At 38.0% G+C, this 16,977-nt stretch overlaps 1 protein-coding gene across 2 annotated transcripts in view; it reads left to right on the top strand.

The window, feature by feature from the left end:
* USP6NL (USP6 N-terminal like) overlaps nt 1-16,977 on the top strand; it is a 123,397-nt gene that overhangs the window by 53,069 nt on the left and 53,351 nt on the right. For both annotated transcript variants that reach the window (XM_075764100.1, XM_075764016.1), the window contains 2 exons: nt 4,676-4,749; nt 6,620-6,702. In XM_075764100.1, coding sequence (XP_075620215.1) covers nt 4,676-4,749; nt 6,620-6,702 — 157 coding nt within the window. The remainder of the gene's footprint in view (nt 1-4,675; nt 4,750-6,619; nt 6,703-16,977) is intronic.

Genomic DNA, 16,977 nt, shown 5'->3' with positions numbered 1-16,977 from the left:
TACATGTTTTTTTCTTTGCATTATGTCTATGAATATTATTAGTTCCTCCTCGCTTAAATTTACTGCACTTGCAGTTCTTCCTTAGGATTGGAAGAATCTGGAATTCTGGAAAAGTACCGTTTTCCCCAGTATTCCTTGCAAGCTGCAAGATACTTAGAATTTCAGGAACTGGGAGTTTCTAGTTAGTTTTTAAGCTTGTGTAAGACACCCATTTGTCAATTTTGGGAGTTTATTTTAACTTAGTGTGGTGTTTTTCAATTTTTATATCAATTGACTGAACTGGACAGGAGTTTACACTTCCAGCTTTAAAAATGTGGGGGTTTATTTTAAATGAGGTTATGATGAGACTACCTAATAGTGGATAGCAGGATAACACCCAGAATTCATCTGTAAATTTGTTGCTACTAAGTAATGCTGACATGTCCAGATCACTCATTTCCTCTCTCAGAAAATAAGCAGTGGAGACTAATTAGGATTGTGTCCTTGTGTAGGACTAGTTCAAGTTTTTGCCTACTGTATTGACTACTTACATTTTTTACATACCATCTCATCTTTCTGTTCTGAAGAAATGGTGTCTTTTTCAATTCTTCGGTAATTGGTGAGGTAAGGAGAGACTCTTACTAGAGTGACAGAGGAAGAAAGCTTGTGCTGATGCTAGGCAATGCTTTCCTCTCGTTTTTGTAGGGCTGATGGCAGTCCACAGGTCTGAATCTTTAGCAGTTTAAAACCAATCAGCTGCAAAATGAGACCAATGCTAGTCCCATCCTCATGTATCTTTTTGAAAGTTTAAATCCAGCAGTTTATCAGTCATCTCAGTAACACTGCCAAGCAGGATAATCTGTTTTCCAAGGGCAGCAGGAAAGCCATGATCTGGCTGTTAGGTCAGTCCTTTTTCACATCATCACAGACTGGGATTTTCTGTCTGTAATGATGCTTCAGTTCCTTTGCGTACTGCTTTTCAAAACTTCTAGAAGTTTGTAATATTTGTAAATATGGAAAACAGGTCAGTGTGACAGTGATGAGGGCAAAATAGTCTCTAATGGGGAGTGTTATGTGTATCAGGCCAACTGCTCAGAAGATTTTGTTCCTGGCCTTTCTTTTTATGATTTACATTTTGCAAAATCTGGATGTGTAACATTGCTGCTTGGCAGGGTTTTAAGCACACTCATACCTTGTAAGCCTGCCCAATTTTGGGGGGGACGACTTATATGCTCTGTTTAATATGCCATTATTGGCAGATTTTATCACCATTGGTTATAGTTGTTTTTTTTTTTTTTAGGTTGTTGATAATATATTTCTGCAGTTTTTAGTCAAAATCACTTCTCTGTGCTAATTAAGTGACTATATATTGAAGTCAGCCTCATCTGAGACTGCATTGTTTCTGGTATAATATGGTGTTGATCATTTGTAATGCTAAGTTTTAATTAGAACATTTAATGATACTTGTGTCACATCTTTAACTGCTTTCACTGAGATAAAACTTACTGAATAGAACTGATAAGACTTTAGAATACCAGTTATTTGTCCTTAATTTTGTAGTGATGTATTTTTGTGCCTGGGAAGATAGTTCATGAAGTTCATGAAGAATTTTTCTTGTTTCCATATTTAGCTTTTACTTTATCAGGAATCATTGTGTTTCTAACACAATTTAAATAATTCCTCTAATAAGAAAAATCATGTTTTATGCTTATCTCCCTAAATATAACCTCTTGTCCCAATCTCAAGCTGTTTTCTGAGTTTTCATATGATGGATTAGCATAACTTGAACTATCTCAGTGCAGCTAGAAGGTTAAGATGATTCTGGCAGAGAGTGAAGAGGATTACTTTAAAGGCAGTGAATAATTTCCACACTAAACGTAATTGAATTGTCATGAGGCATAGAACATGCCAAACTTTGATTCATATGTTACTTATGCAGAGGAAAGGAAGGTAAGCCGTGGCCACCTTTTCAGCATAAATTAGGACTCAGTTTCTGGTGAAAATACAGTTTTGCATTCTTTTGATCAAAGGTTTAAACTTTGTTTCAATTTCTGCCACTTATTCCATCTGTGTTGTTGAAGAGCTGTGCGTGTCCTTTTGAGCATATTTTTAAATTTTCTTAATAAAAATGTATTGACTACAACTTGAACGTATCGACTACTGTGTATTACAATATTGACTACTTATTATTTAGCCACACTCTTTCTCAAATCAAATCTAATCTCTCTTTTACTGGGAAAATAGCGATAGCATTTTTTTTTCCCCATTTCTTGAAGCCCATCAGCAGTCGTACTTAAGCAAGTAAGCTTTTTCCCCCACATCTGTCCATTGGAGAAGTGAAGATTAGGATTGCTCAGTACTCTAATTCTCTGAAGGAATGTCATCTTTCTAAGCAAGCACAAAGTTTACTTTTAAAAAATGCATAATTGGTCTTCTATAAAGACTTACTGTAAGCACAAATCTCTTTGTGTCTGACAAAAGAAAATGCAATTTAACTTTGATTATGGTTCCTTTAGCTTCTCACTTTGAAAGTAGTGATAATTTTCACGTACTACTTTGTCAGAGTAGATTTGGTAGCTTTAGTGGACGTTGTCAGTTTAGTAGGCATAGTATGTCAACTAGCAAAGGATAAAAACCGGATTGTTATAATTGTGTTGCAAATATATAGCGTGTGAATGCGCTTGGAGTAGCGTAGAGTTCAGTCTGTGCCCTTGTGCGTGAGAGTGCTGGGGAGGGGTTCTGGAAGGGTGCTGCACTTGGTGTGTAAGAGTTGTGTCGTAGTCAGCGTTCATGTAGGTGGTAGCTGGGCTAACAGTCCTGCAATTGCTATAAAACTGCCTCAGAGAAAAGCAAAGCTGAAACCAAACTGCTTTGTGTCTTGCAGTCCTCTTTAAGTTTAGGAATAAAGGTGGATCCAGCACCTGAAGGAGCAGGAGGAACAGCACGCTGCTTGGACCACGCCAAAGGCTGAGCAATATGAAATGAGTCTACTTGCTTCTCACCTTACAGAGAGGGAATTTGTCAGTGTTGTGTCACAGAGATGCACAGCTTCCAAATAGAGCACATGTAATTCTTATTTATTATATTTTTCTTCCTCAAATAATTGTGTAAATACACGTGTGCTGGTTCTGGTGCACACTTGAAAAAATGACAAAGCTCCATGTCTTTGCTAATAAATGAGAGTAATGTGATTAGCAAATGATGAGGACAAGCAGCAGGGGGCCAGAGTGAGGGTAACAAAGTGTAACTTCTGGAGATCATAAGGAAAGGCTTTAAAGGAAGAGTCAGACTTTCCATTGGGGAAGTTTCCGTGAATGCTGGTGCTTGCGTCCATGATGGGGCATACTGAGGTTCTCTCTGCGTTCCCCTAAAGAAACTTCAAGTGAAAACATGAAAGAGACCATCTCAATCTCTAATAGGTGGCTTAGAAGGCCACTTTGGCACAACTTCTTGTCTAAACATCTGAGAAATATGTAGGTAAATTTTATTGAAGAAATACTGGGTTTGAACAGATAAGTGTGTTAATAAAGTCATACAAGAGAAAACTGTAATAATCTGATCTGTTTTTTCTATTTCATGGCCCACATGGTTGATACGTAGAATTCCTGAAGTTCATTATGTTGCCATGAACTAAATAACGAAGAAAACACACATGCTTGGAGTTATTTTTATAACAGTGTGTGCTTGAAAACTATTTCAAACCTTTTTAAAGCTTTCCTTTATCTAGAGTTCATTGCTTTTTAATAATCGAAACAAATCTACTCTTGAATCTTTCACAGCTGTCATTGATTAAAACCGATTTGCTTCACCAGTTTGAAATCATGATTGCATTTGGGATATTGAAGTGCATTGTCTTGTTGAATATTCAAAGTAGCATCATTCTTACTTTGCCTTTCATGGTGCCCTCTTTACATTCCTGACCGTGTTGTAGAGATGGTTTCTGTTAAGGGAACAATGCCAAGGAACCTAATTTGGTTACGTACACAATCTGCTTCACTTTTGATCAAAACAGATTTATCTAAACTAACTCCACTGCTGTAGTAAACTGTGTACTGATGTCCAATGCTTACCCACGCATCCGTGTTTTTTTTTTTTTTCTCTTGTTTGTCAACCTTCCTGTTGTCGTATCCTTATGCTTATTCCAACTCTGAGCTGCCCAAGTTGCAGTTCTGGTACTATAACAATGTCCTTCCCTGTTTTCTGAGAAATAAATCTTAGGCAATTTCTCAGATGAAGTCATGCAGTATTTCTTCAGCATTCATCAGTATTCAAATCCCTCCCTACAAATCCTCTAAGTAGTTCACACTTTTGTTTTAAACCAGTAGTGTATGTTTTGGCTTTCTTTGACTATGTGAATGTTTGTGGAATTGGCAACTAGTAGCTTTTACTACTTTATTCAGTCTTTCAGTTAGAGGGTTGTGGAGTATTATTTTTTTACTCTATTTAATACCTGCTTTGGTGGAAAATCGGCAACATTCTAAACTCAGCAGTTAGGATACCATCCAATAATTGTATTTTACTCTGAACAGCATTCAAGACATGCACCCAAGGTCATATTTTGCTGTGATACAATGGTTTTGGCATTTCTCCATCCAAGTAGTCTCTCTGAAGTTGAAGTTTGTTTTCCAAGTATTTAGCTGCAGTGCTTTGTTCACAAGGGAGAGAATCTGAACAGCATTATTTTAATTCTCCACAGGTGCAGATGCTGAGCAGGATGCAGCTGTCAAACTTGCCCAAGAACGAGCAGAGATAGTTGCCAAGTATGACAGAGTAAGTGAACTTGATAATAGTTTTGAAGACATTTTATAATTAATCTTAGTAATATGTCTGTTTAAAAAATGAATCATGGTTCCTGCTAACGTTTGTTTAAAATACTCTCTGTAGTACTAATCTGATGGCTTCATGATACACTGGCCTCTGGGCAAATTAAATTCTCCCTCCACAGGGGATATTCTGGATAATGACTCAATCAACTCATTTTTCAGGTACATGACAAGTTGCTTTGGGGCTATTTTAAGGTAGTGTAATCTGTTAGAAGTAATGAAACTGGGATGTTTGAGGATGCTCAGTACATCTATGAGATCAGAAGGATTCTTATTTTACTTTGTTTCTTTAATTTTTGGTTATGGTAATAGAGACATTTAAATCATTACAGAGAACTTAAAAGATGAGTGAACTGCATTGTTTGTCAGATTGTACTGTACTTGTCCCCCTGTACTTTGCACTGGTGAGGCTGCACCTCAAGTTCTGTGTTCAGTTTTGGGCCCCTCACTGCAAGAAAGACATTGAGGTGCTGGAGCGTGTCCGAAGAAGTGCAACGAAGCTGGTGAAGGGTCTAGAGCACAAGTCTTATGAGAAGCGGCTGAGGGAACTGGGGTTGTTTAGTCTGGAGAAAAGGAGGCTGAGGGGAGACCTTATCGACCTCTACAGCTACCTGACAGGAGGTTGTAGGCAGGTAGGTGTTGGTCTCTTCTCCCAAGTAACCAGTGATAGGACAAGAGAAAATGGCCTCAAGTTGCACCAGGAGAGGTTTAGGTTGGATATTAGAAGTTTCTTCACCAAAAGGGTTGTCAATCACTGGAACAGGCTGCCCAGGGAAGTGGTTGAGTCACCATCCCTGGGTGGTGCTTAGGGACATGGTTTAGTGGTTGGACTTGGCAGTGCTAGGTTAATGGTTGGATTTAATGATCTTCAAGGTCTTTTCCAACCAAAACAGTTCTATGATTCCATGATTTCGGTGAGGAATTGAAGAAATACCTAGTCATACCCTTTTTTTCTTGAACCACTTATCAAGTAAAAGCCTGGGACAGAGTATGCCTAGAATGCCTACACTATATTCGCATATTCTTCTAACACTTACGGACTTTCTAAGTGTCATTGGAGTACTAAGCAATAGACTTGTTTGTAGAGTTCGTGAAACATTTTACATGCTAGAGTTAGTGGCAACTTGCACAGTGTGCACTTAAGTGAGCGACTGTGGTTTTGTTTTGTTTTTAATAAGGAAAAACCTGCACGTGGTTTGTGTTCTGAGTGGTGGCTTCTCTTCACGCCCAGTAACCTGTGTATAGCCCATACCAGAAGAATATATAGCTGAAATATACTTGAATTTGTGCAAGTCTTACGAAAACTGGCAATTGGAGTAGAAGAGAAGAACATGATTGAGTGCTTCATTGAGGGGAAACTCAGTGCTGTGTTCTGTTTGACAGCTGCTGGAAGTCAGCATGGATGTTAGCTCGAGACTGTCTGCAGTATGTGCTGTTGCCAGCTGATGGTTTAGGAAAGATGGATTATGGAAATAAAATGAGTAGAAGGCATTGTCTGGGGACCTTGATGGACTATTGTGGAGATTAACAACAGGTGTGAGATTATTACAAGTCTGTAGTTGAAATTTATTCTGTTTATAGCAGTGACCAAAAGAGGTTTCCTGTGATGAAAACACTGTAGGGGCTGGGAGAGGTCTGCTACTCTTTTTTCTTTTTTCTCCCTTGGTTGATCAGTTTAGGACCAGTGTTCTCTCCTCTACCCTACTACCAGTGTGTCCCAAAGATTATAATTCGAGTGGTTGAGTCCTGCCTTCTGTGTCTAAGCTTATTGTGTCATAAAACTTAATTTGGCTCCTTTTTTCTTTCTTTCACTTTAGGGACGGGAGGGCGCGCAGATTGAACCATGGGAAGATGCTGACTATCGTCTTTACAAAGTCACAGATAGATTTGGGTTTCTACAGTAAGTAACAAGCTTGAAAAGAAACTAAGACTTTGTTTCTATTACTATTGTATCACCTATTATACCTTTTAATACATCTTCTGGAAACTGCTCTGTAAGTTTTGAGTAATCTTTCACTCTGCTTTTTAATTCTGTTCCTAGCTTTTTTTAGTTCTGTAACTTGATCCTGTGTAGGGAGTGAAATGGTTTTGAGTATTTTATTTGGGAATGAAAATTGAGAGTCTATGAAAAAGATATTTCAAGCTGAATTAAATTGCAGATAAATTTGAAGTAATTGTGTTATATGTAAACAAACTTGTTCTCAGAAGAATTTTAAAAAAATATATGATAATGTTGATTTTAAAAAAAAATAACAAAAAAACCCCAAAAAACCAAACAAAAAACTCCTAGCACATTGAAGGTTACATAATAGTTGTATATGAACAACTGCGTATCTCAATCCTTCAAATCTCATTTAATTTCATATATTTAGTAACCTTACTGAAGTCTCTGCTGATTTAGGACCTAGTCTTGCATCATAGAGTCAAAAAATACCACAATCCTGTCAGGTACTTCCTTTGTAACAAATAATCTGTATCTTTTTGGCAAATAAAGGTGAGAATATTAAATTGTATTAGGACTTTTGTGGTTGGCAGTTGGAAATATCCCACTTGCAGAAATGGAACACAAGCTGACTTGCTACTTCTGATAATATCCAGTCAAGGCTCTCTGCCATTCTTGGTGCTTGGCGTTTGTGTTTGGATTTTAATTGCACTTCATATATTCAGAAAAATCAGTGATAAGTGGAAAGCTTAGTAACAACTATGAACTTTTATAGTATTGGGGGTTGTGAGAGGAGTGTTTTGGTTTTGGGGGGACTTTTTCCCCCCTCTTTCTTCCATTTTATAATGTCATTGTTTTTATAAGCTGTCAGTTAAAACAGTTATCTTTACCTGTAGACTGCCTTTGCTTCATCAGGGTGAGTGAATTTGGGATGTGACCTCCAAACAGGTCTATTTTACACAGGGAGGTCTTTGTGTTGGTAAACTACAGCTGCAACACCACGTGTCTGGTTTTGTAGCTGCAGTTGTAGGCCCTCTTAATGGAGGATGGATGTCAGAATTATTTCTTGTGCAAAAGTAATTGAAGCTGCTATTAAGTTCACCACTGACTTCAATGGGAATTGAATCACGTGCTGTCAGATTTGCGGGTGGATTCTTGATTTTGGTATCCTTATGAACTCCTGAACTTTTCCTGTTACTTGTGTTGTAATGTTTGTCTTTTTATATGTTAGGTAGGGAAGAATGTTACTCATGCCTGCTACAGTTGCTGCTGCAGTCACTTTTCAGGAATCTTGGGTTTCATGGCTCCCATACCGTAATGTATTTGAGATGCGGTTATGGAGGTACTGCTTGGCAAATCACTGTGTGCCAGTTTTCATGCTGCTGTAGCTGTAACTTAAAGCTGCTGTGGGCACCCTTACATCAGACTGCAGTCGTTCTTGTGATGTGATAGCATAGATGGACCTTAGTTATTAGACCATACTTCCTTTCTAGTAATGTCATGTCAATGCAAAGTCTATGCAGAATTCCTCCTCTGCATAGTCAACTTCAAGGGACGAAATCTGAAAGATTTATAATACATGAAGACTGCACAAATTAACAGTATGTGTAGATACTATCTTTTCACTAATTGTGTGGTATTTGTTGCTTATATGCTAATGATGTCTTGTTGTAAGGCAGATTTCACCTGAGAGTGCCTTCAAGGCTGCTTTATGATTCTTTAAAGCAAATTCATTGCAAATGATGTTTTTATTTTCCTGAGAAATAAAATCATTCCTAATAAGAGAAATATAATTATGATAAGCATATCGACTGTCTTTCCATAAAAAGACAATTTATATTGCGCTATAGATTTTAACTATGGTCTGGATTCATATGTACTGCAATACTGAGCCTGTGCAATCTACCATTTCTGAAAGAAACTCCTATTCCTACAAGAATTTGAAACTAAGCAGTACGTACCAAAAGCCTCAAAGAGTTGCCTTAACGGTTATTATCCATAAGACTTGTAATTCCCTGTGACCCATCTGTCACGTGTTTACAGTGTGAATTAATGTTGAAAACTGAAAGTCTGGGGACAGTATCAAACTTACTGTCCTCTGAGATCTGCAATGATTTGTAATCCTGTTTACACTGACATCTTAAAATACTAAGTAGCTGAACAGGGACTCTTGTATCAGAAGGCTGCTGGATGTGGGGAACCTGATGGAAAATTAGGGCTTGTTTGCTCAAGTACAATAGGCCTTGATTACTATAGGTAGTTTATAACTTCTCTTTCTCCTTGGCTATGTCCCGTCCACAGCTTTCCTTGGCTCTGCGAAGGTGCACTCAAAGTTCAGCTGATTACTGACAGGGCAGAAAAGAAAAGTTTGATTGGTGAAACACTCCAGCTGTCTGTGTGACTTGCCACTGAAAAGACGATGGGAGAAAGTAAAGACTAGGCACTTGTAAAGAGTAGTTTACATCGAGATCTGTGATTCTTCTCGTGTCCCGGTGTCCTTATTTGTGTGTCAAACTGGGAATTAGTAAACTTGGGGACCTTGAAGACACTTACACTTCTATTGTCTTTCTGCCATACCAGTAGAAGAGCGTAAAACTGTTTAGATTTTTCTTCTGAGAACATACCAAGTAGCAGACAGAAGGTGCCTTTTTATGTAACAGTGTAGAAAAGGCTAGTGATTGGAAGCAGATTTGTCATTTCCCTTCAGGTGAAATAGCTTACCTTAAGGCTAACCTTCATTTAAGCCCCACAGTTGAAATATCTGTTGGGCAGCTTTGGTCAATTCTAGTTGCTGTTGTAGTATTCATTGTTTAGAATAGTTAGGACCATCTTTAGCTAACACTGTCTTAAATTTTTAATAGCTGCTGCCTTAAGAACACAATTTAATTTGTTCACTGTAGTACTGTTTTTTGTTTTGCAATTCTGCAAATGAATATGGAAGTTCTAGTTGACTTTGGATATTAAAAGGAAATCGGTTAAAAAAATGAAAGCTGAGTTAATACTGAATGAATTTTAGAAACAAAGTAAGTTCAGTGGGAAGTACCAGAGCATTATAATAATGAGACTTGTTTGAAATGAATAAAGGGAAGTTTTAGAGGGAAGTTGGATATGGGAAGGTTTCCAGCAAACACGCTAAGCTGCAAAATAACCCCATGGGGAGCTGAAGTGATCTGTCTCTTGATTGTACAAAACAAAATGCACCTAATGAGAAGTATTGTCAGTGGAACTGACTAACTTGTAACAGGTGTGTTTTCAGTAGAGTAGCTTATAAATTGTATGAGGCATGCATGAACCAGAAAGAGTTAAAATCTCACTACTGGCCAAAATGTAGAAAACTGAGCCTTACAGATTACTGTTGTTGCGAGGCTTTAAGGAAGTGGTGATCATCATGGTTTATTAAGCCATATGGCATTGCGGGCAAAATAGTCTCAGCTTGGAGAATTTTATACATTTATTTATTGCCAAATAACACAACATTGATTGCTGGTTTGGATACTGGGGAGGGACCCCAAGACATAAAACTTTAATGAATACCTAGAGGAAACACGTCTTTTCCCCTCTGCTCCTGGGGACGAGCTTTCCTTGCCTTCTGCCGTGGGTTACCCTTGGCTCACCCCAGTTTCTTTGGTGAGGCGATAGGCAGTGCAGGAGGTTGGGGTCCTGTGCGTAATGTCTTCTTTCTGCCGCTCCTGGTTTCTTGTTTTCATCTACTGCTCCTTGCATCTTACTTGTTTTCTACTGCCCCATTGTGGGTTACCCACAGGCTGCAGTCCCCTCGGAGATGTCCCTCCTTCTGAGAGCACATCTCCAGCTGTGTCCCCAACAACATCTCCTTCCATGTGTCTCATCTGCTTCTCACCACGTATCTTCCGTTACTCCTGCCTCTAGCAGCTGCCCTGTCTTAAAAAAAATACGCTTTTAGTAGAGGTATCACGGATTCCTCCAACTGACTGAAGTTTTGGCACATGATGGCTTGGCACATGATGGCTTGGATAGAGTAGTCTCAGAGCTGGCTGGAGCAGCCATGGCCTCCCCCTCTCCCATGCAGGTCACCCCTGCAGCCCCGGCCACCGAAACCCTGCCAGTTCTGCCCAGTACATGTAGTGGTGAGAACTGCTGCCCTGGCTATGGAGTCAAGCACTGGCACAAGGAAGGTAACTGAGATGTTGACTGAGGGAGCCAATGTTTCCTAGACATGTTGGTACCAGAACACTGTAAACATGATGACAGTTACCAACTTGTACAACCCAAATGTGTGTTTGCTTCCTTCTGTAAGATTGAGGATGTATTTGAAGAGAGATGCTTTCAGGTGTGCTGTTTTCCAAGGGAGAGAAGGCCATTTCAGAGTCCAGAGGTCTCAAATGAGTCTGAGGACATAGATCAGTCTGAGAGCGCTGCGCTCAGATGCTGATGTACCTTCTCATAGCTGAGATGCTGCTGCACGTGTGCCACCTGGACCCTGTTGATAGCTGTTCATGCTTTTCAGTGCAGTATTTCCAACTTCTTTATGTTAATCTCAATTTGTAAAGCAATACAAGAAAGGCAAAGTAGCATTAGTTCATCTTGATACCATTTCATACAGTATTAATTTCATTAGCATTGTTCATCTTAATATTGACTTGTTTCTGTCACGTACTGTTGGTCTTCCTCAATGTCACCTGACATACGTGGAGTAGTGCCTATTAAAACTTTACTCTTCACTTAGAGAATGTTTGTCTAGGAGAAGCCCATGTCAGGGAGCTCATCTTAGTCATGAACACAAGAGTCTCAAGAGAACAAACTAGTATATTTTTTACAGGTGCACTGTGGTTACCTATAATCCTAAAAAGATGTTTAAAAAACAAAAGCAGCAACATCCCTACCCAAAAAACTTCAGGCATGGTCCTTATTCTGTAAATTTTCCATTGAAAATCCTGCTGGACTCCTGATTTCCCATTATACTGCGGGAATGCTGAACAGTAGGGCTGGTGTGAAAAATACCATTCATTTTTAAAAGGAACATTTTTTCCTCCAGGAAATCCTGCACCAGTGTTTGTATATACAGTCTACCAGTGTTTTGATAAGATTGAATATTCTTTTCTAGAAAATGCATGCATGAAACTGTACCTGATGGACAGTTTGTTCTATACCCATATTTGATCGACATCTAGCAGACCATCTCAGGGGACCACCATAGCGCTCAGATAAGCCCTAGTCTGTAACAGATGACTTTCAATCAGGTATTTTAGGAATGGGAGAAATGCCTCAGATATCTTCAAATAGTCACTACAAAAACTGTTCCAGCTGTTTTTGGAAATGAAAAAGATGGAATGTGTTTGGTATTCATAAAAAATCAGGGTTTCGTTTGGTGTTTCCCCTCCTTTTTTTTTTTTTCCCCCCTCTTCTTGGATATGTTGTGTCTTTTTGGTCAACGTTGTGTCAAGCTCTTTTTTTTCTTCTTTTTTTTCCCCTCCTCCATATTTAATCAAAAGTTCTTATTTCATGCTTGGAATACACACACAAAAAAGCACCTGAATGTTGCAATTAAAAAAAAAAAAAGCCAAAACCCAAACAAGTAGAAAACAGAAATAAAACCTTCTACCCCAGAAAACCAAACTCCAAACACCCTGCCTGCTACAAAAAAAGCAGTTCCTTTCTGTCTTATCTTGGAGCCTGGCTAAATTTTAAAGCAAATGTTCTTAATCTTTTCACTGTAGACTGTTTTTTTTCATAGAAACTCTACCTTGTAGATACTTCTACTTGTAGTTTTTTCTAGCAGCAGTCATTGATAAGGGAATAACTTCAGGGGAAAAAAACCTAAAGGAATTTCTGAGTGTCTTGAAGTTCATAGCAGGCATTCCAGTAATGCCTTGGGCTCTGGGATTTCCCCCTCCCCCCTCCTTGAATTCTTTACTTGATTTGTAACTGCTTTGGGATGGTTAAAAAAGCTACTAGAATGAATACTGTATTCCTTGGGCAGTGGCAAGTCCTGTGTTACTCCTAAGAATGTTTTAAAAGATACTTATTTTAAGCCTATAGTTTAAATTATATTAATTCATCTATTTAGAAGTGGCAATTATGTGAATGATTTTATAGTTAAAAATAATTAAAGTCTTAAAGCAACAAACAAAAGCAAGAGTCCAAATGGCAGTCAATGTTTTGTAAATAAATAAGAATTTAATCTTTAAAGATCATTGAAGCATATATTTAAAGATAAATTTTCGTGAATGTGTCCTTCTGTTTATTGTTTGCGAAACTCTCCAGCTAGCTACAAGGGCAAACCAACTTTATTCCTTCTCCTTCTCCCCTGCCTGTATAATGTTAAGGTTGAAAGGTCCCAAGAGCATTGACTGATTGGGGTTTGCAAACCAGCCTAAACTTTGTACATGCTTCTAAAATAGGGTAGAAGCTGAAAGCAGCATTTTGCAACCCTAAAGGTCAACACCAGTTTGATGTTTAAAGAACCAGTCCTCTTTCGGGCCTTTCAGCACCAGGACAAAAGTCAGAGAGCAGGATGAGCAAAACAGCTTCAGTGTCTTCCTAGGATGGCACAGAAAACTAAAATTTGAGCAAATCCGAACAGCCAGAAGGCATCTTCCTTTGCTTAGGTCTCCAAACCCATATGCCCCTGGTTGACATGCTGCCAGGTTCTGTGCGTCTTTGTATTGAAATCTCTGAAGTCGTGGAATGACATTCCCTCTCAAGGATGAGCCATCAGCCAGGATCATTCGTTTGGTACCTGTTGGAACTAGTGATTTCAGTCCTTCATCAGATAGTGACAGACAAAAAGTGTTAAAAAACCTGTTCCTTTTCAGCTAGCAATTAGGATTTATATTATCTGGTCTTTTATTAGCCGTACTTGTGTGTATATCTGTTTGATTCTTTTATTTATCTACCTCTGTACATCACCCAGCTGTGAGGGAGGCATTCAGTTTTCTTTTATAAGAAAAGTTTTTAAGACTACAGTTGTGCTTTTCTAAGTAAGAAGAAAATAACATTGCTTTCTGGAATTCTGGGCAGGTACAGCTCAAGGCCAAATTTTACTACTCTACATTGGGAAACATAGATTATGACTAATACACACTGACTAATATATTGTGGAAAGCGTTGTAATCATTCAGGTCTTAATAGATACAAAGTAGAAATAACAAAACTACAATTTGTTTACTGCCACTTTCAAGAACTTTTTTCTTTCCATCATTCATTGATGAGTGCCATCAACTGAATTGTCCTGTTAACTTTCAATAATGAGCTGTGAAAATTTTAAGCTGCCATGGCATCATTTTAAAAAAATGCAGCAATTATTTTAAAGGCTTTTATTTCTCCAACCTGCACAATATGAATTCTTTTCAGCTCTTGTTATTATCAAGGTCTATGTTAACTTGTATTAATAATTTATTTTCTTATGGCAATAACCAATATTGTCAGGTTTTGTGGTCTAACTTGGGTGATTCAGCTTAAACATGTTTTTCTGTTCCTACCTGTTCAATAAATGGAAACTGGGGATGTGTGTGCACTGTGGCAGATGCTCTTATGTTGATAAATATCCAGGGATTGTCATAGTGAGGTTGGGCATATTGGAGGCTTGTTCTGCAAGGTTGTGGGGTTTTTTTTTTCCTAGTGAAGGAATAGATGTTCAGTAAAAGTACTAATGGCAGAAAATACAGATGTGGGGGTTATTCTCCCGGCCCCTGTTCATGACTCTCTCTTGAATCGTGCTGGATTCTTGTACTACTCTTACAGTAGCTCTGCGCTGATTTTGATGGAATTGAACCAATTTACGGCAGCTGAGAATCTGACTCATACTCTTATTCTTTATCCCATGAGTCTATTAAATCAGTGAACATGCTTTTAGAATAGTTTGCTAATGCTGGAGATTATGGCATTGCCAGAGGCGCTTTTCAAATAGCAGAGTTCATTATTCTTTCTTTTGCTAAGATAGAGGCTTACCTGCTCTTCTCCATCAAACTTTGCTCTTTAAAAAAATGTATTGCATTTTTATTAGCTCTGTAATGCATTTCTGCAGCATGCTGCAAAAATGAGCTTGGGGAGTAAAGAAATGGAGAGCTCAATCAAGAATTGTGTGATGCTCCATTAAATGCCTCAAATGAAGCTATTGATCCCCCCCCCCCCCCCGTATTATTATTTTGCCTCTAACTTTTTAATAGGGAGCAGTAAGATGAGCAACTAGTTACCTTCTCTCTCATTCTGTTTCTTGATAATTTATATGTAGTCTTGCTGGAAAATAGTCCTTGTCTCTAGAATATTCTTTGTGCATACCTTAATACTTTTCAAAACATGCCTGTCGAACCACATGTCCAAGAACAATAACTTATCCAAGTAGCCCTGCTGATTTGAGTAGGTACACAGGTGAAGTCTCTCCAGATAAGAGATGTAAGGACTGGTCTCTGTGTGTTCTTGGCAGCAAAAGCAGTTATGCTGAGATACAAGAAGTTTTGGATAACAGAACTTAAAAAAGAAGCTTGGTGGCTGCAATTTGGTAATAATAATAATAAAAAGTATTAAAAACCCAGAAATTTTTATATAACTTCAATTTTTTTTTTAGTAGACAAATCTGTACATCAATGCTCTAGGAAAGAGTTCTAAGGTTCCTTGGAGAGTTGCAAAGTTATTGTTCATAGTGACACACAGCCACTAGCCTTTAGTGTTCTAGGCACAGTAAGTATTGCCAAACACGTTAAGTGATATGATGATGGATTAAAGAGCAATGAAATGTTTATTCTTAACAGTTCAATTATAAAGGTAAATCTTACTGCATTTTATATATTGTGGTCATGCATTAGGGACTTGCTGTCACTTTGCTCTCCTCCTCTTTTCGGCTTTGTGAGACAGGGTCAGACCTACTTGTCAGGAGAGTGGCTTAACTCTCCCCTCCCTTGGGAAGAAAGTGTGCTAAGTTCAACCTCTTTCAGCTGCCAAAGACAAATCTTTATTTAAAAAAAAAAAAATAAATTCACATCTCAGAGAAGACTTGTGGTTCTCTTAATTCCCTTTTTTACTAAATACATGAATATGACTCATTTTGACTAGGTAGAATTATTTCATGTGACATTATAAAGATTTACTATGAAAACTCTACTATAGTCTTGCATTATGTGCAGTAGATTCTGCATTCTAATATGTGATATGCTTCCTTGGACTGATTTTACTCTCAAATATTCATTGCTAATCAACGTACTGAGGAACTGCTGTTAAAAAAAAAAACCAAAAACAACCACAAATTTCAGCCCTATATAATGTTCTTTCCTTTTGCTGTAATGTACACTAAAGATATTATTTTTATTTAAGGAGAGAAATGGAAGTTTTCTTGGGTTAGTTGAGATTCAGATTTTTTTTTTAATGTCCATCTTCCTAGCATTAGACAAACCCTTTTTTTTTTTTCCCTTTGCGTGCTTTCACAGGGAACTACTTCGAAAGAGTATTTTAATTGCATTTCTGTATGACAAAGCCTGGTTTGTGATGGATTAACACACATTAATGAAGAGGGTTTACAAATTTTACTATTTATCAATTATGGAAGTCCTAATAAGTTGAAATGAATCTGCTTACTATGCAGTTGCAAAGTGATGGGGCTAAGTTTCAGAGACGGACCTTTCAAACACCAAGGTAAAATAGGGAGTTTTATTTAAACATCACTGACAGTGGAAGAGTACATTGGACTTGCTGTAAGTTTTACTTAGTCGTTATCCATTCCGACTGTTTTAGTTTACAGCTTTGCTTCCACAATGGACAATGAACTTTGTTTTCTGCATTTGTCTCCAGTTATGGTGGTGGTTGCATTGTGATCCTTTTCTCCGCATTGATGCATTCGAACTTTTTTCTAAAAGCAGGAGATATTTTTTTTTAAGAATATATAATCTGACAGGGTTTTTTATTTTTAAATTATTATTATTTATTTATTTTTCCTCTTGTTGTCATGATGACTAGCGTATGGTTCTACTACTACTCTCCCTTCATGCAAGGAAAGAATGAATGTTCTGGTTTTATTTGCTATCAATCAGAATGGTATGGATTTTTTTTTTTTCCTAAAACTGTGTCACAATTGTACCCATTTCTTGAGCTTATTCTTAGGACTAGAGTTGAAATTTGAATTTTAAATCCATTCTTTCAGCTGAGTTAGTCCAGGCTGTCACTTCAACAATCCTCTGCAGATACAGAAAGAAATGAGGTGAATGCAATCCTGCAGACTTGCAAACACACAAGTAGGCTGCAGGATAATTCTGCCAACTAAGG

The sequence above is a fragment of the Balearica regulorum genome, chromosome 1 (assembly GCF_011004875.1).
Source record: "Balearica regulorum gibbericeps isolate bBalReg1 chromosome 1, bBalReg1.pri, whole genome shotgun sequence".
NCBI lineage: Eukaryota > Metazoa > Chordata > Aves > Gruiformes > Gruidae > Balearica > Balearica regulorum.
Note: the sequence above shows the minus strand (reverse complement) of the source record. Positions and strands in the feature narration are given on the sequence as shown.